This window comes from Drosophila grimshawi, unplaced genomic scaffold, assembly GCF_018153295.1.
Source record: "Drosophila grimshawi isolate 15287-2541.00 unplaced genomic scaffold, ASM1815329v1 contig_848, whole genome shotgun sequence".
Lineage (NCBI taxonomy): Eukaryota > Metazoa > Arthropoda > Insecta > Diptera > Drosophilidae > Drosophila > Drosophila grimshawi.
In genome coordinates, this window is record NW_025063692.1 from 19,954,064 (window position 1) to 19,980,000 (window position 25,937).

General features: G+C 39.5%; 2 protein-coding genes across 9 annotated transcripts in view; one reads left to right on the plus strand and one right to left on the minus strand.

Moving 5' to 3' along the window:
- Positions 1-25,937, minus strand: part of LOC6565297 (eye-specific diacylglycerol kinase) — a 118,435-nt gene that overhangs the window by 12,099 nt on the left and 80,399 nt on the right. For 2 of the 8 annotated variants that reach the window (XM_032738438.2, XM_032738436.2), the window contains exons 1-2: positions 14,630-15,284; positions 12,599-14,088 (exon numbers count right to left, since the gene is read on the minus strand). The exons of 1 other annotated variant lie outside the window; for it this stretch is intronic. In XM_032738438.2, coding sequence (XP_032594329.1) covers positions 12,599-14,088; positions 14,630-14,719 — 1,580 coding nt within the window. In that variant the 5' untranslated portion in view covers positions 14,720-15,284. Of the gene's footprint in view, positions 1-7,214; positions 7,657-12,598; positions 14,089-14,629; positions 15,288-25,937 lie in introns of those variants that run through there. 5 more of the 8 variants (XR_006246890.1, XM_032738437.2, XM_032738439.2 and 2 more) reach the window with 5 other exon arrangements.
- Positions 17,336-25,937, plus strand: part of LOC6565295 — a gene marked incomplete at its 5' end in the record, with an annotated part of 15,881 nt that continues 7,279 nt past the window's right edge. The window contains one exon of the mRNA XM_001991379.3: positions 17,336-17,364. Within this exon, the coding sequence (XP_001991415.2) occupies positions 17,336-17,364 (29 nt within the window). The remainder of the gene's footprint in view (positions 17,365-25,937) is intronic.

The following is a 25,937-nucleotide window of genomic DNA, read 5'->3' on the forward strand; positions in this document are numbered from 1 at the left end:
GTTGCACGTATACACATAGATATCTGTACATTTACATTTATGCACATTTGTTGTAAATTAATATAGATTCGAAATTAAATTAAATGAACACATTGCGTATACGCATTTTATTTATTTTTTCGTATTTCCATAATTAGCTTGCAAGCGTATTTCAAATTCGTTTGGCTTCTGCTTGGCTTTCCTATCATCCATAACTATTCAGATTCAGAATGCTGGGGCGTGTCTGTGCGTGTTTTCCGTTCTGCGGTGTCTGTTAGGTGTGTGTATTTGTGTGTGTGTGTGTTTGTGTGTGTGTGTGTGTGAGTGTGTGCGTGTGTGTGTGTGCGTGTGTGTGTGCGTGTTTTTAGTATCTCGTATACAGTTTGTACATTGTATGCATTGTAATTAAATTCTTATCAGTTTCAGATCAAAAACTGAATAAAAACAAGAAAGAATGCGCTATCGGAGTGAAATCGACTAGTCGATACCCTGTACCCAAGTCTTTCTCGATATCTTCGATATCTAAATATGAATTTACGTCGTAGTTATCGATAAAATGAAATAAACTTTATCGTCGTATGTTACATGAGATTAACTTCCACATTGTAGCTCTCGTAATCTCTGTATCCGGCATTTCATCAATTATATATATATATATATATGCATATGTATATTGTCCATATAAAATATAGTTTTGCGCAACTTTATATACCCATCCTTGCTTAATGGTTTCACGGTATAAAATGTATAATACAAAACAAGTGAAATTGCAGTAGTCAAGAGAGCTCGACTACGATATACCCTGAACCCTGCTAATAAATAAATAAATATGAGAAATCTTATGCTCTGTTATTGAAATTTGTAGAGTTGATCAATAATATGACTTTCTATCGATATTTGTGAAATATATTATAAAAATACATCACAGTAACTTACAGTCCAAACTTGAAGTCTCTTAGACGATCTAAGATCTTGTTCATATGAACGGACTGCAAGACTTATCAAGATTATATATACTTTATGGGGTCGATGATGCTTTTTTCTGACTGTTACATACTTTTGCACGAACCCATTATTGTCGGCTAACCATTTTTAATGGGTTCAGGGTATAAAAATAATAAAAAAAAAGTATCTCTGCTGCAAGGCGACTAAGTTGCGCCCTTCCCTATTTGTTGTTCTTACTTTTGCTTTAGTTACTGTTTATATTGGCCAGGCAAATTGCTAGTTGTTGCCTGGATTTGCATGTCAATTGTCAGCGTTTACGGTGCCAAAGCGCCTCTCGAGAACGTGTCGTGTCCATTCCATATCTGTGTGTGTGTGTGTGTGTGTGTGAGTGTGTGTGTGTGAGTGTCCATTTTGTGTCGCCTTGTTGGGTGTGGAGTTTGTCGCCTGTGGCTGTTGGGTCTGCAATTTGAGTTACTGTTTTTGACTCACGCATAGTTTTTTGTTTTTTGTTTTTTGTTTTTTTGTTTTTGTACTTTTTCATTGAAAGGTGGAAGCCCTGTTTTGTTGAGCGCTTTATCGTTGCGTGCAGGCGACTCTCGTGGCTTGTGCATGAGTGAGGAAATGCTTCTGCAAATGACGTTGATTTTGCCAGTGACCTGCCCGCCCTGCCCCACTGTCCAGCTGCCGCTTTATGCTTGACCAACCGTAGCGGCCTAGGTCTATATTGGCCATCGCAATTTGTTTAGAATTTCATATGTCGTTTTCGATGCAATTCGTTTGACGAATAAATATTTTTAGCACTAATGCGATATGTCAGTGTTGTAGACTATCTGTATATGCCTGCTAAGCAGTCTGTTATATGTAACGTACGTTTGACTTTACTTATTTCATAATATCTATTCCCCACGAGTAGGAAATTTATAAATTATACCAATAAGATGTACGAGTATATTGGTTAGAGACCAATGCAGAATATCACTTATCACTTCTAGCAATTTCAATCAATAAAGTCTGAACTGAGAGAATTATGTAGACAGGTTGACTACGGTCTATAGTATATATATATATATTCTTGATCAGCATAAACAGCCAAGATGATCCAGCTAAGCCCGTATGTCGGGCTGTCCGCCGGTTTTGTCAGCAATGAGCAAAAACGCACACAAATAACGAATTATAGACAGCCATTGGCCCAAAATGGACAGGTCACAAAACTTCAAACGCAATTTCAATTCAAATGCGATTAAATTTGATTTTGATGCCCGCCTTTGAAGCTAGGCAGAACGGACAAAACCGAATGGAAATGGGGAATGAGTATCCGATTCTGAATGGCAATCGCCTATGTAAATGGGCAATGGACAACGGGCAATGGACAACGGACAATTGGCATTGGGAATGGGAATGGGAATGGTCAATAGTGGTGGGGATGAGTATTGGGATGGGTATCGTGCTGGGGACAGGTGATTAGGTGATTAGGTGGTGAGCAGCGATGAGCCGCTAATGTTTAGCAGAGCGAATCGCTTTCAATGTCGCCATTCTGTCATTTTGGGCCGCTCAACCGAATGTGCCCATAGACAAAATCAATAAAAAAAACCTTGAAAATATTTTCGTACGTTTCTCAATAATGACAGTTTGCTATTCCGAATTTGCTTTCATATTTCACTGGCCAAGATTTGCTCGGCGACATCATTCAAATTTTGTTAAGAATCATTTGCGCTGACCTCATTCAACCAATTAATAAAAACCTCAACTATTTGGATTTGAACTTTCTTGCACTTAATTAAACCAATTTTTGTGTATAAAGCAGAAATTAGTTAATAAAGTTCACATATTCAGAGCTAAGTACTCAAATGAAGCTAAAGCTATTGGATATTTCCATTAGTTATTGGCACTATATTTTCTCAGACATTTAATTTACAATTCCTTTAAGCTTATACATATATATAGAATAAGATATGGGGCTGAAATTTGTTCTCGGTGTAAGCGAAGCTTGCAACGCATTAATGGCGACGTCTCTGATCCCATAGAGCATATATATTCTTGATCAGCCGCGGCATGTCCATCCGTTAAAAATTGGCTAAAACTATAAGGCAAATATCCCATATATATTTTAATGTCATATACATATATGTATATTTATATAAATATAAATATGTATCGTTCCATCGTTTTGCTCGTCTTAGCCCATGAAAAATACATTTGAGCTGCGCAAAATGAAAAATTATCAGAACGTCGCGTCGCCTCGTTTGTGATTGCGATTAATGGTGTCTCGGGATTCAATTGGTTGCCGGCTTTGGTTGAGGGAGAGGGTGTGAGAGGGGGGACGGGGCAACCTTTGGAAGCTGGTTACTGGCAACCAGCTATTTGAGCCCTTAGCTTTCGTGCAAAAAAAAAGCAAATGAATATTAACAATACTGACAAAAGGCGGGCGAATGAGAAAATTAGTTGGAGCTGAAGCTGAAGCTGGACAGATTCATTCGATGCATCTGCAATGCCAGTGAAATGGTTGATCAAAGAAGCAAACGAAGCGCAGACGACATCGATGCCTGCAGATGGCAGCCAGAAAGGGTTGGACGGGTGATTTGGGTTACAGATGGAGCATTCGACAATAAACGAGCGTCGCTGCCAATGACATTAATATTCTTAATTGGCATTAAGTGTAGCAGCAGCCAGCAGGACGCACAGAAAACGCGTCCTCAGGATGAACTCAAGGACTGGCAGTACACGTAAGACGTAAGATTGCTAAAATTTCAATAATAAATAGAAAAGAAAATTCAACTTGATGAATAAGTTGGCAACTCTTCCGGAACACGGAATAGGACGTCGAATGATTGCGCAGATTTTATTCAAAGTTTGTAGACAGGAAAATATGAGGAGCAGCTGCCGATGGGCAACAGGGTGGAAAACGGAGGAGGAATGGGGGAAATGATAACCAAAAAACCGATGCTGAGACTGGGACAAGAACAAAGCTTTTGCAGCTGGCAACGGGGGCTGACTTTTCGAATTTGCATTCCGATTTTGTTGTCGTTGTTATTGTTGTTCTTGTTGTTGTTGTTGTGGCCGAAAGTTTGCAGAGTTTTGCGGAAATTTGCAAAGGTGCACAACTGAAGTAAAACGCTTTTATAAACGAAAAGAAAACCAGTTGGCAGCCAAGGCGAGATGGGAAATACTTTTGGCTGTGTGAAGACAGAAAAAAATCAAGAAAATAACGCAGGCGACAAAGCAACAAAATACCTAAAAGACGAGAGAAAATCAGATTTCCCAAGTCGAGACAACAAATTTACAGCTGAAAGTAGCTGCAAATATTGGCGTGATTCGAGCTAATTGGGTGAAATCTGATTATATCTATATATCAAGCCTATATCTATCTCCAAACATCATTTTATCTGTGTGGCTTAGAATGCTTAGTAAAATAGTAGAAAAGATTATATTAAAGGTGAACAAATTGCTAGTGGGAGGAACAAAAGTCAAAATTACACATTGCTGTATACTTTCTGATAACATTAGAAGCACCGTTGTTACTTTTATTGTGTTTTCTCTTTTCTTTGTTTGTGTGTGCTATATGTGTGCGTGTGTGTGTGTGTGTGTGTGTGTGTGTGTGTGTGTGTGTGCAAGCTGAAAAGCCAACATTGAAACAGTTTCCTAATCTCTTGCACAATGTATGTTTATTACTGACTGGCACAATTTATGAATGAATTTGAAGCGGCAAGCAAACAAATCAAACAACAACAGCAGCAACAATAACAACAACAGCGAAAAAGAAGGCTAATAAATAAATTGACAAAGCGCAATTGTAGAACTCCCAATGAGCATAAGGATTAAAGCAGATCCCTTTTTTGCAATTTGCCATGGCAGCAGCAGTAAATTTGGTGCCCAATTTACACATACACAGCTACTATGAGTGTGTGTGTGTGTGTGTGTGTGTGTAAACATTTTTTTTTTTGCGTGTTTTGCAAAACTGTTGGCGACGTTAAAATTTGTTTTGTTTTTGTGTGCTTTGCAGTATTTTAATTTACGTTTTTCGTATTTTAATTGAAATACTTTATTTGCCTTTTTTGGCTTGTTGTTGTTTTTGTTGTATTTGTTGTTGTTGTTTTTGTTGTTGGTGTGTTTTCTGCAGCCGTCTTTGTTTTCTTTGCTGCCGCTGTCGCTGTCGCTGCTGTTGTTGTTAATTTTTCTCGCTAAAAATACTCAAGTTAATTATAAGCAACATCGCCAGCAACAAGTCGAACATTTTAAATCTAAAACATGTGTGTGACTTGATATTTATTTTTAAAATCACTTTCAGTATTTTTTTTTTTTATTTTGTCACTCTTGTCCTCATCATTTTTCATAATTTTGTATTTTTGATACCCTGTACCCATTGACAGCGAACGAAATGTGTACTATGCATATGTAGTATATATTCTTGATCATCATCAGCAGTCGTCGGATCACATATGTATATAAGAGACTAGAGGCTTTCAACTTTGAATATTAGATGAAAATAAATAAACTTGATGGGTGAAATTAAATAAACTTGATTTAGTATTCATTGTTGAATATACATATGTAGATATATATATATATATATATATATATATATATATATATATATATAGTTACACCATGATTTGATCGATCAAATAACGCTCAAGATCGATAATAAGGATGAGAGCAGCATGATTTAGGTAATTTGAGAACTCTTAAGGAGGCCTTTGGCAATAAAACTGAACAGAGTGTTATCATTTTATTTAGCAGCTCTTTTACAGGGTATCTGCAAGGCAGAAATCCCAATTATTTTTGTTTAGTTTTTGTTTGGGGTGGTCGGCGCTATGAACTTCTTGTTGCTGGCAGGTGCAGGTCGAGCCTAACACTTCGTGCTCTGTGTCTAGGCCAGCACCGAGCGCTCTTTTGATTAAAATGAAATGCAGTCATAAATTGCTACTGGATATTAGTTGGCCATAAATTGCACATTTATAATTTTTGGCTCATTGGGCGTATGCGCAATATGCCGGTTGGCTGCCCCTCCATTGCAGGGGGGGTGTCCTGATCGACTTGGCTGGCTGCCTTGTTGTGTTTTCTTGGCGCAGCTGCCATCAAACAAGAACAACAAGAAATAGAAAATCTACAATAAATCAAACGAAATAGGAAAAACGCGAAGTTGTTGTAGCTTTTGTTGTTTTGTAATTGTTGTGGTTGTTGCTGCTGCTGTTGTAGTTGTTGTTGTGGTTGTTGTTCTTGCTGTTGTGTTAGCTGCTGCCGCTGCTGCTGCGCTCATTTAAATGAGTTCGAAATTCTTGAAATGTCATGGCTGGCAGTTAGCCTTTCGGTTCACATGCCACACACAGATCGCCCGAATTGCCCAACATCCACATCCCCAAAAACTTTTGCGATTCTGGCAACACTTCAGCAGCGTATACGATACTATAGCGTTGCACACCGACAACCCCAACAGTGGCAACATTTTAGTGGCACACACCAGGGCGCAACTTCAGCCAAGGTGAACTCTTCGAAATGTGGGCAAAACACATGGTGCTTCAGACGATTAGATATAGTTCTGTGGTATTGTTTGTTCAATTATTTACTCGGTAAATTGTTGGTGTTTACTTTGTTGAGTCTGCTACAGAGAAATCAGATCCAAAATTGCTGTAACATAATATGTTCTTTTCATGCTAACATGGGTAAAATAAACCGAGCACATGTGAGATTTGAAAGTTGGCCAGTTATTTGAAGTGCATACTCGCAAACTGATTTCAGCTGCAGCGTTTTGAACAATGTTGCCACATCGTTGAGCTGCATAGATGCGTGCCTCATTCAACACACATTTAGTATGCATGCTTGCCCCTACGCGTGTTGTATGTCTCTAATTTCATGTTTTGTATTTCATTTTCAAGAACAGCGATCAATTAAACATTGGTTCAATTAATTGCCGCGTGTCGGCAACGCGTCAATTGAACAAATGTTCTGCGGTCTATAAATTGTTGAAAACATCAAATTATTCAACCCTCCAACCACCCGCACAACACAACACACACGCGCCAGTTGCACCCAAATTGGGGTGGCAACTGTTGTTTTGATTTGACATTTTGGTATTACACTTTGTCAGATGCCATAAATTGCATGTAATTTGTTTTGTTCTTTTATATTTTCTCCTTTCTTTATTTGCTGTGCGCTTGCCGCACTGATTATCTGCTCGGCCACAGTCATGTCACAAAAACAACAACAAAAACAAAAACAAAAAACAAAAAACAACAACAAAAACGAAAATAAATAATAATAACTTAAATGATTTTTTCCACTCAAGCATTCACTTGTTACTATTTGCCGCTATGAATTTTCCATAGTACGGAATTCAAGAGAATTGATGAGGCTTCTGTTTTCTTTTGCTTTATCCGGTTACTCCGCGTATGTAAACTATTATAAAGGGGCTGGCGACGGGGCCGGCGGGCCGGAAGACGGAGATTGTGCGTTCTTTTCGATTCGTTTCAATTGCTGCGGTTCACGTTCACGTTCTTTTCGCTGGCTGGCGGCGTCCAACCACACACGGCAACTGAGGCAGGGTTCAGCTACCGAGCGGCGTCAGCAGCCGGCAGCAGTCGCAGACGCCGACATTTTGACGCTAACGTCGACGCCGGCAGATCGCCAAGTTGTGCGCTTTGTCACCTCTACTTTTTGGTGAGTTTTGTGCGACGATCTCGATGTGCTCTGTGTGTTCGTGTGTATATGTGTGTGTGTGTGTGTGTGAGTGTGTGTGTATCTATCTGTGTGGTGGATCTTGTGCTCTCGCTCGTGCTTGCTTTCATATTTCCATGGTGACATTTTAGATACACTGGCAGCGAGGCGCTTCGCTGCGCTGCTTTTATCTACAATACTCGTACATGGTTTTGATTGTTCTCTGCCATTTTTTGCTTTGTGCCTTCAATTTGCATTTCAATTTTTGCTGCCTTTGTCGTTGCTGTCGTTGTCTTTTTTGCACCCCCGTTGACCGCCCCGCATAACCTGAGCGTAAACACACACGACTGACAAACCGACGATTGACGACTGCTGATGACGTAGTTGCCAGACACGTAAGTGTGTGTAAGAGATGGAGTGGGCCCGTCCACGAGATACCCTGTAGCTGCGCTTAAAGCGCTCTTGGCAATCAGCAATCAAAATTTGGTGAAGTGTGAAATGAAATATTTGACGCAACAAAGTATATTCGAACGTTCAAATATAATATAGGCATATTATATCTATTTATATACGTTTTAATTATAGTACCAAATATTTGCCTAGATTTGCGCATTTCAATAGCAACTTTTAACAACATGAATGAATAAGGGGTATAGAAAAAATGGAAATCAGCTTATTGTTTTAGCTGTTTCTTGTTGCGCTGGCTGCGTGCGGCGTGCGTCAGCAATCCGGAACTGGAACTCCTCCAGCAGAAATGACAACATCGAAAGCATTACGAAAGATATTTTTATGATCTAGCCGAAAATTGAGTGGCCATCAGCAGTCAATCCGAGTGCAGCTATTCATATGAGAATTCTCCGACAATTCTTGACTCATCAGTTTCTTTTTGTAATGCAATTTAAAATAAAAAGTAAAAATAGCCAAATCAACTGATTTTGATCTAGAATTCTACCCGATACCAGCATGTAAAACATGAAACAAACAAAGTTGGGCCTAAATCAGCTCAAATTATATCTTTGGCATTCAAATTAATGGGCAGTAAAAATGTATGATTGATTTAACATATTGAAGCAATCTTAAAATATACTTATGGCAAATGGCAAATGAATGGGTTATATATGTCGATCGTAAATCAATTGAAACATTCCTATATTTAATTCAAATGCGAATATTATTCGAATATAATTTATATTGAATCACATGATTACGCACAGCTGATGCGAAACCATCAAAACATTTGCCGGCTCATTAAGTATTTGATGCAAAATAGTTTCCTAACCGCTCAACTGAAATATATAATACATGATTACAGAAAGTAATTAGCTACATATTTTGTATTTAATGTATATATATATATATGTACCTATATGAATATAGCAATATAATCAGTATGAAGTGAAGCTAGAAAATGTTGGCGTGTGATATATAAAATAGTATTTCTTATCCTCAACTATCGCTTCTCTCTAGTTTCATTTGTTGCATGCTGCACAGCAGTGAGACAATGGCGTTCTAGTTTCACGCGTCGTATGATTAATGTGCCACCAACATTGTGGTGGGCTGTGGCAGGGCCTCAGCACTAAATGCCGTTGCTCCGTTATCAGTCGGGTCAGCGGTTTCAATCAGTTGCTCCCTTCCACAAAACATTGCCATTACGCCTTTGGCATTTATCGTAATTTAGATGCGTTCAATCTTGTGTCCCTCTGGGAATCCTTTTTATACCCTCAATGCATTAAAAATTGATGAAAAGGGTATAATGATTTTTGTGATAAAGTATGTAGCAGGCAGAAGGACGCATCTCCGACTCCATAAAGTCAATCTCAGTGACTATAAGAGATAGACATTTCCAATTTGTAATATAAGTTCACGTATAACTCGGGCAGAACAATTTGATTTAATTTAATTTTAACCATAACTTTCTTCGTTTTGTTTGGAAAAAAAATAAATAAAATATGTTTGACAGCTGGATTCAGGGTATACTGAAGTCGATCTCACTTGGCATTCTTGCTTCTTATAATATTATTTTCGCCATTGTCATAAAAAATAAAGTGTTGCTGTTGTTGTTATTTCTATTATTGTTATTATTAATCTTAATATTATTATTATTATTATTGTTATTATTATTGTTATTATCATTATTATTATTGCTGCTAGTGGCTACTGGCAGCTAAGCACAGCTAAACCGCAATAGTAGACGTCGGAATCGCTGAGCCGCATGTTTCCCCAAAAAATGAAGACTGAATTAGGTTCATCGGCTCGTTTGGATAGCTGCCTGGAGTGCCGGCACATGATTGAATGATTTTATAATTTTTGTTTGCCATTTTATCGGGCAAAAGGTCAAAAATTTAAGCATATCATGCGGCTTTAAATATCGTAGGCCACCCCACCTCGAAACGAGAGCAGATAAAACCCGTAGCTGGATGAGGGGGGAACACAATAACATGTCACGCTTGAGCATCGTAAATTAAAAATAAGCATTGCTGTCGGGCGTAACCGACTCCGAAATACTCCGATACGAGTAGGTACTACGATTTGACAACAGGTGCCACAGAATCTACCGTCCAAGTTTGGCTTTTGGATTGCGGGAGACAAATACTTTTGTGAATTTTGGTTTCAGTTCCAAGAATTTTGGTATATGTTCCAAGTTTCAAGGATCCATACGGACAAACGAACAGACATTGCACAAAACCAATATACTCTTGTACCTTCAGGTGTCAGAGTATTAAAATCAGCTTTATGGCTGTTGGCCTTCGAATCGGGGTTAAAGCCGAATGTCAAGCAGGTTGTTAATAGACCCAAAGGAAAAAAAAGGAATCGCAATATCACACAATATGTCAATGTATGTACACATATAAAAATACACTCATAAATGAACATCCGCCCGGTTAGCACGTAGCCACACAAATCGGAAATTAAAACGGAAATCTCTTGTGTGTAAATACAAATCAAAGTGTCTTTTTTTGTTTTTTTTTTTTGTATTTGTTTTTTTTTTTAACAGCTCGATACTTATCTGTGCAAATGGAGGCTTTTTGGGCAATATTAATAAAGTCAACATATGTGTACGTACCTGCAATATAAGAAATACATATATAAGTATGGAATATTTAGCAAACACTGTTTAAATACCAATTTATATAAATGCAATGTAGACTTTTTCTTGGATGTAGAACTATGCGAGTTGTGATTTTGATTTCTTTAAATTATAATTTAAGTAATAAATTAAATTTAACAGCAAACAGTATGCAATGGATCTTTATAGATCCAGTTTAACTGCGAGACACTGTAGGTCACAAAGATTAAGCAGAAGCCTCAGTCGGCTCAAGAGCATTCAGTTAATTGATATTCATAAAATAAAGATATTTTCCCTTTTATGATATTTGATTAAAACTCCACGATAGGTGTGAATTAAAGCCGGCACTTAAAACTGATCAGATTTATAATTTGAGCTTGGAAACCGGCAGCAGTTTTATATAATTAATATATTTTAGAGGTGAAAGTTATTTTTGCACACTTAATACAGTTGTGGTTTGATATGACAAACAGTTTGATATCTTACTGCAAAACTGAACAAAAACTATTTGATAGTCTTAACACGCTAAACGAAAAAAAAAATAAGACCAACCCGCTTAACTTGGTTATCCATCAGGAAAGTTGCGTCTTTTTCAGGCTGATTAACTTGCATGCCTATCACAAAACTCATAATCATCAATCTATCTAAGCAAGTTTGCACAACGGCTTAACCATTTTCGGCAAACAGCGACATCCACCACATCCACATCCACATCCAGCCCGTGCTCCGCGTCCGGCGCTTACAATTGGCCAAATTCAGGCGACACTCAAAGTGAAGCGGGTGCTGTCCGACTGCTGTCCGTACGTCCGTCAGCTGTCCGCGTGTCGTTCAATCCGCTTGTCTGTGTGGCTGTCCGCTCATTCGGCCCGTTCACTTAGCTGTCATTTTGGGCAACAGGACACTTTGTTTGAATGTTATTTATGAGGTACTTTTGTTGTAATTCAAGGAAATCGCTTGGCTGAGCCACTTTTTCAACAACAGCCGCCATAATTTATGCATGCGCCGCCCGAAACACCCTGTGTATAGTTGGAATTGGTTGGCAGGGGGAGTTGAATGCCTTTTTCGACTGGATTCCGGGCCGGCTTTAGTCGAATCGATGACCGTGCGCAGCGTGTGAATTATGAAATACGGCTCGGACTTGCTGCTTGCTGCTGCCAAGAATTTCGACTTCTTTTCTAATTAGGCTTAAGCCGCGAGCCTTCTCCCTCTATTCGCTGGCATCATATGTCGCTCCTCTTGGCCAACACGTGCCGGGGCTGACAACTGCCATCTAACTCCTCCTACAGACAAACTGAATCCCATAATTGCCATTGTCATTCATCGGGGGTTGTTCAAATTGAATGGGTTCCAAGTTAAGGTCCTTTCTCTCAGCATGATTGAGCGAAAAACCCAAATCTGGTTTTTGGGTGCTTCAGTTAAGGTGCCAAGCTTAGACCTATATGAAAGATCACTGGCAACATGCTCAATGAGGGACTGAGAAGAGAGTCTAGTTTAAACCAAGTTAGGTCAACGACTTCAACCGTTACAATTTCCTGTCGCAATTTGCCATTGCGTGATTATTTTATAGTCGAAATAATCGAAAAAATAAGAAAAACCTACACAAAAGAAAAGTTTTTAAAATATCTACAGCCATACCAGGTATTAAGAGCGATGGGTATACAACTAATATATGATTGAACTCAGTTGAAAATAATTTATCAAAATAATTAATTGCTGTTAATCTTGTAATATAATTGTAATAATTAAGAGTTAATAATAAAAATGCTGTAAAGAAAACAACAATTTTCATAGCTTGCGATTCGCCAGAATGCAGAAGTTTGAGGTAATCCTCGTGTTAAAAGAAACCAACATAAAGAACACAGGACAACAGAGAACACGAAAAGAAAAGAGCGAAAAACTAAAACAGAATTGTTGACAAAAAGATTGAGAAAGAGAGAGAGTGTGTGAGAAACATACCCATCCACGTAGAGGCCAGCGGCAGCTCCGCCACCGCCGCTTCCAGTCATGGCAAGCGCCTTGTAGCGTGCCTGCTCATCGGTGGGCAGGACGATGTCAACGGAACGAGAGCGGGTCGCATTGTTGTTGGGCACGGTGAGAAAGCAGACATCACCTGTGGGCTGCAACTCCTCCGTTTTGCCGCCGGATGAGAGCTTCGAGAAGCACGAGTCCACCGACGCGGCCCGATCACGCCTCAGGTCCGGCACCGTCAAATAAATATCCCGCACAACGAATGTAGAATGATGACTGGCGTTGGCAGCGGCAACGGCTGCGGCTGCGTTGGGTGCTGTTGGGGAACCGCAGGTGGCCATTATGGAGGCCTCTTCCAGTGAATCAGCGGTGTCCACCGATGACTTGGTGACAGTGCCCACCTCCTCGTGCGACACATTCTCCAGCGAATTGCCCGTCGGCTCCACAAAGATGGCCTCCTGTCGCGATATCGAACGACGCCTGCCACGACCCACCATTGGCAAGCCCATGGCAGCGGCCGCATCATCGGCATCTGCACTGGAGCAGCTGGCGGCGCAACTAGAACCACTGGAGGCGATGGCAGGCAGCGTCAGTGCTGCAGCTGCTGCGGCAGCTGTAGCGCTTAGCTGCTGGCATCCGTTTGAAGTAGACGGCAGCTCCAGCACCGGACTGGTCTGTCGCACAAGCGTGGGAGTTGGTACTGGAGAGATGGGCGGCGAGCCAGGATCAATGGGGAACGCATAATCCGGAAATGGGGGACAGTCGCCATTGGTTGGCGACAGTGTGAAGGTGATGCCACATGGCGTTGTTGGTTGCGGTGGCAACAGGGTGTTGCCAAAGTGCGGCGATCCATTTTCAGAACCCTCCATGCCCTCATCCTCGGACGTGGTCACCGAACTTCCGATCGTGTGGCGACGCATTTGACGGGGCAGGCGCGTCCGCGACTCCTCAATGCTGCTGAGCATACTGATGCCCATGCTTAGATTGGACATGCGTAGATCCATCTCAATAGCGGCTTCGTCGTCCATCTCCATGCCGCCACAGGCACCAGCCGCATCATCATCGTCCAAGGCATCTGTGCTGTCATCATCGTCGCTCGTATCGGAGCTGGTGTTGCTATAGCTGAGAGTGCTCAGCTCTCGGTGGTCAATAAAATAGCGCCGCTCGGCTGTCATCTCTTTCTCATATTGCTCCACAAAATGGCAATGGATGCACGGCGGCGGTGTCTTCGTCGAAGAGCTGCGCCGCACCTTCAGACGCCGTGGCACCTCAAGAAAAGCACCAGAATCATCGCTGCCCACGGAGGCGGCTGCCGAGTCGAAACTGTGCGAGCGTTGGGCATGCGCTGCCTGCGGCACCTGCAGATAGCCACCCTCCGAGGATCGCTCGTCTGCCGACGAGGATGACTGCTGCTTCAGGAGATGCGCAGCGGAGCGCTGCGTCTCCAATTGCATCTCATCAAACGAGGCGGAGCGCACCTGATGATCAATGATGAAGCGCATAGAAATAGAGAAAGCGGATAATGTAAGCTAGTCACTAGCACAGCGCTCGACTCCAGACAACAATCGATAACAATCTTCAGTGAAACGAAAGAGGTGGTTGGAGGGGGAAACGGGAAGCGGGGTGCGGGGTGCGTGCATGTTGGACCAATACAAGGGCATCAAAACAAAATATACAGAGACACAGAAACGATAAGGTATCGAACATGCAGCATTTTACTTGATTAGTATGCTGCCGGTAATCGATAAGTTTGTGACATATTTAAGAAAACAATTTGAAAATATACCAACTGCGCACGCTAACCGATAAGAGACTATCGATAAGCGATAATAGCAGCGCTATAAAAATTAATATAATAAATCATTGACAAGTGAAACCAAAGTAAACAAAACAACAACACAATTAAGACACTGTTAAACTGGAACATGCACAACAAAATCGATTCGATTTCAGCTCGAATCGACACAATAAGGTCGATAGCACAACAACAACATAGATTATCGATAACTCAAAGTGTACCTGCTTGGGAACCTCGAGACTATTCTGCATTTTCATTTCGGCGCCCGTCGGAGTGCGCGAACGCGTAAAAGTCGAACGTATGCGATGCATTTTTTTTGATTGTTGCCTATCGGTTATCGGTTATCGATTGTTAGTTGTTGATGATTGAGGTGTCACTTTTGGTGATTGTTACTGGCTGGTTTAATTGTTGAGTCGTTGTTGAGTATGTTGCCACTATTATTGGTTGACGGTTGTTTCTTGCTGATTTAGTTGTTGCCGTTGACAATTGCTGCTGTTGCTTCTGGTTGTTGCTTCTGGTTGTTGCTTCTGGTTGTTGGTTGTTAGTTACTGCTTACTGGTTGAGTTGTCGCTATTCTTTGTTCTTTGATAGTTGATTTGCTGGTGTTGCCTCTTGCGTTGCTATTGTTGTTTGGTATTAATCGATTATTGACTGTCAGTAAATGGTTGGTCTGTCACTATTTTTGGTTCGTACGCTGCTGGTTTAGTTGTTGTTTTTGCTGGTGCTGTTGTAGTTGTTGTTGTTGTTGTTGTTGCTTGTGTTATTGCCTGTGCCACTCATGAATGGACTGACAACTGCTTTGTGGACTATTGTTTCAGCGTTGCACCTTGTTACCGCTAATAGACCAGTTGTTGTTGCTGTTGTTGTTGTTGTTGCTGGTGCAGTTGTTGTTGCTGCTGCTGCTGCTGCTGCTGCTGCCGTTAGTATTTGTATATTATCTATTGCTATTGTTGATTTGTCTAGGAGCTCGGCTCTTACTGTGTCTGTTGCTGTAATCGTTTTGCTGCTGTGGTTGTTGGAGTTTTTCTCACTTTCGACGGCCTGTTGGTGCTTGTTGTTGTTGTTGGTTTTGTTGTCGCTGTTGCTGCGGATTAATACCGTTTTAATCGAATTATCTGCTGATTTCTTGTAGCTGTTGTTGATGTTATTGTTAAAGCTTGCTAAATGCTTGACAATTGCGATGCTTAATTCCATTTCGATGATTTGCTTCAAATCTTTTCTTCAACTTGTTTTTGTTTTTGTTTTTTGTTTGTGTTGCTTTTATTCGTTTTTTTTTTTTGTTTTTTTTTTTTGCTGACTTTGTCTTATTATTTGCTTTACTTGAAGAATGTTCTTGTACGTCTTTCTAAGCGATCTGGCCAACAAAGCAAATTAACAAAAAGTTCACAAAGTTTGGCGCTCGATTTTGTGCCTGTCGCGTTGCTGTTGAAGCTGATGTTATAAAAGACGACAGTTGTGCTTGTTGTTATTGTTGCTGTTGTTGCTGCTGATGCTGTTGTTGCTGCTGCTGCTGCTGCTGCTGTTGTTATGCTTTTAATGTGGCTCAGAGCGCTGGCCGTGCGCCGCCAACGCCCGACAACCACTTACTCTTGGAGCGCAAGCTGCTTTTATTGTAGCTCTGATTGTTTTTGCCTTTACTTTCAATTAATCAGAGTTTTTGCTACACATTATAATTATCCAAAGTGCAGGTAGAGAAAGGGAGAGAGAAAGAGAGAAGCAAGAATTGATTACGTTAGTTTTTACACGATATAATTTATTTAATTGCTCACACCCCCAACCTGCAAATTAAATTCAAAACTTCCATAGCCAAAAGTAACTGCATAAATTCACAAATTTTACGATTAAAGCCAGCGAAATGACAAAAACACACACCCACGGACAGATTTTTGCCACCTATTGCAGATAGTCCATATAGAACAGAAATTAGCTGAAAATATATATTATATGGATTGAATATAAATGAATGAATGCAGTTTACTAATTGAACCTCCTTTCCATCAGCTTACATACATATAAACACATTCAAAAGAGCTTCCAATTATGCCATGCGCAATGCGCAACGTATTCGTCATACCCTGCAAAGTAGTACACAGATGCAAGCTAATTTTAGATCCACAATAATAAGAGGGAGTGTTATAGATCTAACATAGGAGTAGTTTTGGATAAAAGACACAGGTTGAAAACAAACATTTTCCCTATCTTTCAAAATAAAAATGTAATCGATCATTATACATTTGGTCAAAAATGATATGATAACAGCCTAAATAGTTCCTAGTTCGATCCTTTTCATTAATTGCTGAAACGGGGCATGCTCGATAAAATAAGAATAACAAACTGACTTTCGACACCATCTGATTTTATTGAAATAAAAAAATGGTGAAAATGCGAACTAGGATAACGCAGAACCCGTTACGGTTTCATTTTACAGACAATAGGTGAAAAAAACTATTATGGCATACCTTTGACATGTCCGCGAGCCACTGACGAGGTCAACGAGAAGCACACACACACACACACACACACACACAAATATATACATATATATATATAGACACGTATACACACGTGTGTAGAGCACACAAAAATGTGGAGGCAATAGGATTGCACGGTAGCAAATGGGGCGAGCAAATCAAAAGGGATACGGCGTCCTTACAATCCGCTCGAACCTACGTCATGGTGTTAGTTTTAGTTGTGTGTGTGTATGTATGTGTGTGTGTGTGTGTGTGGGTGTGGGTGCTTCGGTTGGCAAATTGAAAGCGTGAAATTAAATGAAAATGATATAGCTTTGAAATTGAATTCCACAGAAATGCCGAAAGTTCACTCAGCGCACAGTGCTCCGTCGAAGGGCGTGTTCACAAAAGTCTAAGGCCTCAACACCAATCACTGCGGGGTTCCAAATAGAAGGGCTGAACACGAGCATCTCGTAATTATCGCGTTCAACGGCTTATCAAGAACGGTAAGTTTCAGTTTCACCGGCTTTAACAAAAGTTGAACGATTTTTTTTTTTTTTTTTTTGCAAAGAAAATCCATTGTATATTTTTAGGCGGCAATCATTTTGTATGCATTGTGTTTAAAATCAATTTGAAAAGTTGCAGGTCAGCAATCCGAACTTTTAACGGCTTATAAAACTATTTAAAGACAACGTCGATGAGTCTTTGAGTTAGAAGCGATTTAAGCCCAACTTAAAACAAATTTACAAAACGCACCTTTGATGCATCTAATGATGATAATCAGTTTTAGCATATAATAAAACTGTTTAAGCGTAGAATGTATGCAAGGAATTGTGTAAAATTGGAATGAATGCTTGTTGCTTCTCTTTGAGTGTACATCTATTCAACTATAAACAGGTAGAACATTTCATTTAATTCATTTAAGGTAGTTTTCGTGATTCACTTAATTTAACTTGCCCAGCAAACGGCCTCAAATCGATGCTGTTTTATAATTGTGTGAATGCTCTCTACTACAAATTGAGTTTTCAAAAAGTTATAGCATTAAGTGATTTATACATTAATTGAATCATTGGCTGCTTGGTGTGGACTTAATGCCTTGACCTGATTCGCTGTTCTTACTACCCGTCCGCCCCCTGTCAGGCTGCTTCTTAGCATCGTTTATAAGGCAAATCAGCCTACTCAGCGTTCAGAGCGCACGCTTATTACGAACACATTATTTATTTGCAGCCACCACGCCACGTTTGCCCACCCGCCCAACCACCCAACCACCCAACCGCGCACATATTAAGCAGCAGTCGCAATGGGCACTGCTTGGCTGGCCCCCACATTCCCAGCCACATCATATGCGGCGGTGACCTCGTAATTGTTCATCGCCGAGCGCACTAAGTAAGAAGTTTTGTATAATTTTTTCTAAAGGCCAGCAAAAGAAGCAACAGCAATGCAAACAATAACACAAACTAAATAGCAAATATAAAGACGGCAGCAGAGCTCCGAGCACAGCAACTGAAGCAACTGGGGAATCGAGCAATGTCCACATTATGAGAGACGAGACCAGAGACTCTACTGGGAGTGAGTACTGGGACCTCTCGTTTGCACCGCCACCTTCAGAGTCCATCACGAAGGAAGCCATCTGGTCGTGAGGATGACAAAAAACACCTTTGTAAAAGCAGGACGTATAAGTACTCAAGCGATTCAAGTCCCAATGCCGCTAGTTAAATGTGCCAAGTTTCGAAACTTGAAGTGGGTGTGTCAATTTATGAGTGAAGAATGCACGATATTTTTAGCAATTTTGTTAACGTTTGAGACGGTTGCAAGACACTGTAAGTACAAACGATCTGAACTGAATCTTTTTAAATGCTGTTAGCTCATTTAATAAGGTTGAGTTTCAAGGTTGAATGGCAAGTTTGATAAGCACACGAAAACTTAAAGGGAGAAGCCATGAATAAAATGAAGATCTGCAAAATCATAAAGCTTCTTTGATTGAATATTCAATTCAATCTCGCTTATCTCAAATAAATTTCAAATTTATATTTTATTGATTCATTTTTATATTTGCTCAATGAAAAAAAAAAAAAAACTACTGCTTATCTAGGGTCACCAGAAACTAAGATTTGTTTCGCATTCTTAACCAAATTTGAATTGCATGCTCATCATGAACCAGTTCCGTTTAAAGTCAGCTTATGGCAGGCGAATAGGCGTAACTGTTGCCACGCCCATACAATCATAGCTTTGGGTAGCCCTATGCCCAGACCCCATCGCAGGGTTGGTTGCGGTAGTTGAGGGTTTGCTGGTTTGGCTTAAAACTTGACGCCTGAGTAAGAAGAACTTGCACAGAACTTGGCCAAAAAATGAAAACTTTGCGCTGCAGAGAAATTCAGGCATGAAACTCAACATGACTGCTGAAAAGTGAGGGGAGTGGAACGAGGGGTTCAGAAATATTGGGGTTGGAATGGTTGAACAGTTGGGCGTCGCCTGATAACTTGCCTTAAATAAAAGAAAAATATGTTAATTTCAATTAATTGTTGGCGCTCAGCTAAAAAAAGAAATTGCCCAAAAAGTTTTCTTTCGAATTAGAGGGGGAAAGTAGATGGTTGAAGGGGGGTTAACAACTTTGTGAACCGCTTTTCGCTGGGTCATTTTTGGGGAGGGTGTACTCAATGGCGAACTGGAATTTTATAATTTGCTGCGATTTGTCGCTGTTAGGAAAATTATTTGACACTAAGCGTTCTGAGAGTGTGGAAAAAAATGATCAAATAATATGAGAGAAAAAGAAGAATTGATTGGGTGAGTATGGTGAGGGGGGAGGAGGTTGGAGATATATTAACACAGGCGGAAGTCAACTGACTGCTAAAGCTCTTCTGAAATTGGCACAACATTTAAATGCAAAACATTGCGCCAGATACTTTTTGGCAAAAGTTAAAGAGGTTTTCACACGAAAATGGTGAAATGTGGGTAAAGTGGGTCTAAGGGCTTTGTGAAGTTAGTAAAGTCAGTTAAAGACAAGACAGCCAAGACTTGAAAATAAACTTGGGAATCAACTAATTCGACAAAAGGCCCAAAAGCAAATGGGAAAAGTTTTCTTTTTGCCCTTTTCGGTGAGCATACGGGCCACGGCCACGTGGACACATGTCGAGAGGTCGGACGTGCAAAAGACAACAGAAAAATAACAATAACATGGACAATAGAAACAGCCGAAGCCAAAATTCGCCTCCTTTTTATCAATGAAAACAACGCCTTACATCTCGAACTTAAGAGAGCGAAGGAGCTATGGGAGCAAAATATCAATAAAAGCGAAAAAATTAGCTTTACACGAAAAATGTTTACTTTCGTTCCTTTTGTGGTATTTTGGCAATTTGATTCTATATACTTAGTTGTATGTCAACAAACTGGCACATGTTGTAAGTTCGATAATATCCGTTAATAATAATATAATATAATAATAATGAATAAGCTACTATCAGTTGCTCTGCCAGAGATTCTTCTATAGTATATATCTCAGTTCAAAGTTTGCTTAAGAGTTTATCGATTTACTTTTTGGGCGGTATCATCAATCTAAATACTTTATCCGATGCAGACATGAGCGAGTATATATTCCAAGTTTCATATAGTTTCCAAGAGAGCTATGTATACAAATATAATCTCGCATTTTCTGCGAGCTAACCACAGTTTAAGTGCTAAACACTGCCTGGCCATCTTGTCCATTGATGGCAGGTGCAGAATTGGCCCACAAGTTTTACCTTTTCGAGACTATAGCAACGAGAGTGTGGACAAATTTGAAAGCTTTGCACAGTTCAAGATTTGTACTGGGTTGCATTCTCAAACAAAAGAAATACCAAAGGACGCAAGGGTTGTCACATATCACAGTGCCATACACACTTAAAGACCGGGCAAAGGCTTTAGTCGAGTGAATCGATGTCAAGTTATTGTTGCTATTGCCATTGTGGTTTTTGTGGCTGTAGTATCCTCAACTAGTGGAGCAGGTTGAGTGTAAAATTTTTGTGTCGCCATCGATTTGTGTATGCCACAAATGGGCAGCCAAGCGAAACGATGCGTTTCATTTGCGTTTTACAATTATTGAAACTGACTGCAAATACCTTTAAAAATTTATGCAAAATAGGTCTCTAGAGGGCATGACTGGATAATACCCTGCACCCATTGCACATTGTACCATTGTATTATTAAGTCTAATACAATAGTTGATGTGTATACTTTTAAATAGCTCAGGCGGTCAAGTCAGCCTTCAGCCTTTCTTTCTGTATGAAGTATATCAAATTGTTGGTATTCTGGCTGCTTCTGCCTAAAGGTCGTTCACTAACAATTTAATATATGAGAGGTGTAAAAATAGTGTTGAAATCTTAAAATGCGATATAGTTCGCACATACATTATCGTATAAATGCATATGTAAGATGGTAGTCTGCCAATTGATCTGACACATTGGCAATTTATTATTGACTAGATTACCCACGGAATTTAATATTCTGTTTTTGTAGTCACTGTTTAAAATGGGTAAAAAGGGATATTATGATATGCAAATATGTGCAACAGACAAATGAAAAAATCTCTGCCCCCATAAAGCATATATATTTTGTATCAACACCAGCAGGCAAGCCGATCTCGCCTAGACGAACTGTCTGTTGTAATCGATTTAATATACTGTATGTAAAGTATAGTAGTATAGTAGTCTCCCGGCTAGAGCAATATATTTTTTTCTCAGCGTAAAAATGACATATGTTCTGTTATTCGTTTAGTCGGGTTGCCTCTCGCTCGTTGCACGTCCGCCCTCTGCTTGTTCCATTTGGCGCTGTTTTTCTTTTGTTTTTTTTTTTATGTTTTTTTTATAGCCATTCAGCAGTCAGCCCGAAAGTATGCTAAGGGGCATTGTCGTGCTGCCCCAGAAGTTAACCCAAAGTTCCCCCGAGTTCACATCCTGAGCAGCTGCTGACCGACATTTCATTTTGTTTGCCTTATGAATTTCGTGTTTGTCGTTTCCTAAGCAGCGACAAACACGCACCATCCAAAGGCGCAAGGGTAGAGAACATGGAGTATGGTGTACAAAGAGATGGAAGCTGGGTAAAGGGGACGACAATATGCCTTTTAAATATTTACCAACATTTTATCGACGCCTTTATTGGCCTCCATTTTGTAGGCACTTTACGCCCGACTCATCATTTCGGCCAAGACATGTTCAGTTTTTAGATTTTTGAGTGAAATCAAAAGACACAACTAAAAGATGAAAACATCAAAATCAATCTGTCGAATATAAATTGCGTATTAGATGGCAGCTACGCATTTTGTACTTGATTCAAGTAGCCGCTTTTCTTTGTTATTATTGTGTATAGTACTTGGGATTATTTGTTGAATGGGATTCAAGAGGTATTAGCGAAACATGTGCATTGCTGAAGTCTATAAGCTGTTGAAGAACAGTACTCGCATACTTCCATTTAAATACTTATACACATCTATGTACATATGTGTGTGAGCCTGTGTGTGTGCTTGACATCCTTGTTGATTTGCACACATTACGCACAACAAGAGGCACAACTCTCTTGGCTCAACCTCTTCGCAGCCCACTGCTCTTACGGTGTTCTGCGTTTGGCAGCCTCTTGAGTGCCAGCACATTAGGCTTTAGCATTAGCCTTAGTGTCAGCTGCTGCTATTGCTGCTACTGCTGCTGCTGCTGCTGCTGCTGTTGCTACTGCTGCTGTTGCTACTGCTGTTGTTGCTACTGCTGCAACTATGAAAGGACACGAGGCCATCGAATTGTGGGCTAGTGGCAGGCGTGGCCGACGTGGCCGGGCAAACACAACCCATCGCAACACACCACATCAAGATGGTTATAGAGTGTAGCATAAACAAGTTGGGAGTTCACACTGTGGTGCTAAAGCATCTGCTGACGACGCTGAGACGTCAGCAGCTGCATCGACAGAGTAGTTTAGAAATTAGGGCATTTCACATGCGGTTGGTAAAAAAAAAGATGCTTGAAGCGAGTTAAACATAAATACACACAAATGCCGACTGTCACATACTCTGTCCGAAGTGTAAAAATAGCTATAATGAGGAGTACGAATATGTGATTTGGCAACAATATTGCATGCATATACATCTTAATTACTTAATCAAAAATTGTAGTAATTGTCCTTATACAAAAATGTAGTGTATACTGAATTTGGCTTTTGTACGACCGCAAAACAGATCTTATATACACTATTTATTCCATTAGAGTGTATACAAATTGTCTAAGACACGCTAAATAGTTACGGAAATAAACTACATGGTGTCAATGACAAACCATCAAATCGAGTGCCAAGTTAACCAGAAACGATCAATAGAAATTCTTTAACAAGCCAGGAATTACCGGCAACAGTCTCGGCAGCTCTCTCGCTGTCTCGCTCTCTCACACGCGTTGACAGGTTGCATAGATGCTAAATAGTTGTGCACATTACAACAAGAGCTCAATGTCAGTTAGACGCCTTTTGGTAATTTGAAACTTGTTATAAGCAAAGCGTTAATGAATTTTTAAGCGGCCACAACAAGAACAACAACAACATCAAAAACAAGCTAAACAGTGTTTTTGTTATATATCAAAAGCAACAACAAGGGTTTTTAGAAAGCAACCACTTCGCGCAAGAAGCATTGAAAAAAAAAAATATTAAAAAAAATGATTTAAGAGTAGAAAAAAAATAAACAAATAGTCGGCAGAGATCTCCATTGACTTGGCTACAATTCGGTTCAGTTGTGCGGCAATTTTCAACTCGAGCGGTTCGAAGCAACACCCCATCACACAAACACACATACACACACACACACACACACACACACACTTGAACTGATGTATAAAAACAGAGTTGAAATTTTTTTAAAGTGCTTTCTGTGATTGTGATTGTGTTAACTTAAGAATCCTTCGACCACCATTTGCACCCGCAAACAAATAATGAATTTGGCAAGATGTCGGAATAGCTGACAGCACAAGATCACAAATCAAGAAACTTTATTTTGTGTATTTTTATTGAGTACAGCGGCTATGCCTCATCTAGTCAATTGCATTCATTTGACATCAACAACGAATTGAAATATATTGATCGCTTCTGGTGGTCGATGGTATTGTTGTGTACTTTGGAAAAAAGCGCATTACAAAATAAAATACAGGGTTATATAAGTATTAACATTCTTTAAGCCAAGCTCTCATCATCCATAAGGGCATCATATTTATCTGGCTTAACTATCTATCTAAAAGATCAACAGTCTCTTCCACACATACTTGCATTGCTTAGCATATTTTATCAAAATCAAATCAATGATTATTTGAAATATCACCAACACGTGAAGGTGAATTAATGGTGACCTTCTCTAAAGATCGGCTTACAAATTTAACCATTTTGTATAAGGACTAAAAGATAGAGATAAGTTTTGGTTTGTTTGTTAATTTGTGCTCCGAACACTACTCCTCAAGTAAGTGCTCGTTGGTAAATATAAATGTACCACGTATATAATCATATGATTCATTTCAGCAAATGCTATACCAACAAGTATTTCAAATTAAATAGATATCGTCAACAATTTTGTGATTTTCCATTTTTGCAGCCACTAATATTGGCAGCTCTTTAATTGTGTGCATGTCCTTATCCCTGCAAATGTTGCAAATGTACATTGAATAAGTCCTGGATGAAGCGGCAGCGAGAGCTCGTTATCTGTGCAAACCAACAATGAGCTGTAGTTTATTGTAATATCTATCAGAAGGAACGAACTTGTAATGCAATCAGCAACAGGCCCTGAATGGCTGCAAGAAACCGGGCTAACGTGGGCGGGCAACTTTTTCCATTAACACACAAAAGAAGCAGCAATACAAGGTCACACACACACACACACACACACACAAACAAACGTATACATGATATACATGGTATAAAAATCAGCTCTCAACTTGAATTTTAGTTCCATTGAGTTTGCCTTCATATTGCTTACAGCCTTACTCATACACACATTTATTTACTTTTGTCTTTATACATTCTAATAACTTTCTAGAGCGGCTTCATAACTTCATATTTAATATTTTTGTTGCTATTCGCTTATGTAATTTATGTACACTGAGAGAAAATCAACTACAAATATATACACGCCAAGGATTACAGGCAAGTTGTATACGTAAGAGACTATTTTGCAAAGTGTGCCAAATTGCTGTATTAAAAAAAAAAAATAAAAAAATAATAACTTTCCTCAAGGAATCTACTTAAAAGCATGCTAATTATAAGGGTAGTATTAAGACTTGAATGAAATATAATTGAATTAAACACAGAAACCTATTTCCTCTGTATGGAAAAAAAAAATGCTCATTCGTTTTGACTTTACTTGACGACCAAGAATATTCATGAATAATCAAGTGGAAGAATGTACAAAGGCCACTGACCCCGGCCACAATCTATTGCCAAATAATATCGCACAGCATTGGCAACCACAGCATTTAGTAATCCAAAAAAAAAAAACTTACCAACACTGATCCTGCCAGTTTCGACAGCATATTGAAAGTTTTAGCTTAGCCCCATGTTTTCCCATCATTTTTATTCTGTTTTTTGTTCACGTTGCAATGAAGTTTCCAGAGATTTATGCACATTTTAAATGGAATTATGCAGGCAGGTAACAAAGTTTATATATGTTTTTTTTTTTTCTTTTTCCTATGGAAGACTTAACAAAAAGACTGCACCTAAAATAAAATATTTCGATAAATTTGTACAAAATCGGATGACAAACTTTTAATTTGCATACAATTTGTTTGTCATTTGATGCAAATGTTGTGACAGTTGTGTGTGTTTTTTGTTTGTTTATTATTCGATGTAACCACGAAAAATATATCAACATTTATACCAACATTGCAATGGTTAGCAAAACATTTTATTCAATCAAATTTGCATAGTCATTTTTTGACAACATGTGTAATGAGAAACTTCATTTCACTTGGAACACTAGACATAAAAAAATATTCCAAGGTCAGCCTAATAACTGTTTGGAACATAATTTTCAACAATCTATTTGAATAGAGGGATCTTCCAAAAACTGATAAAACAAACATTGCTCGGTCCACTA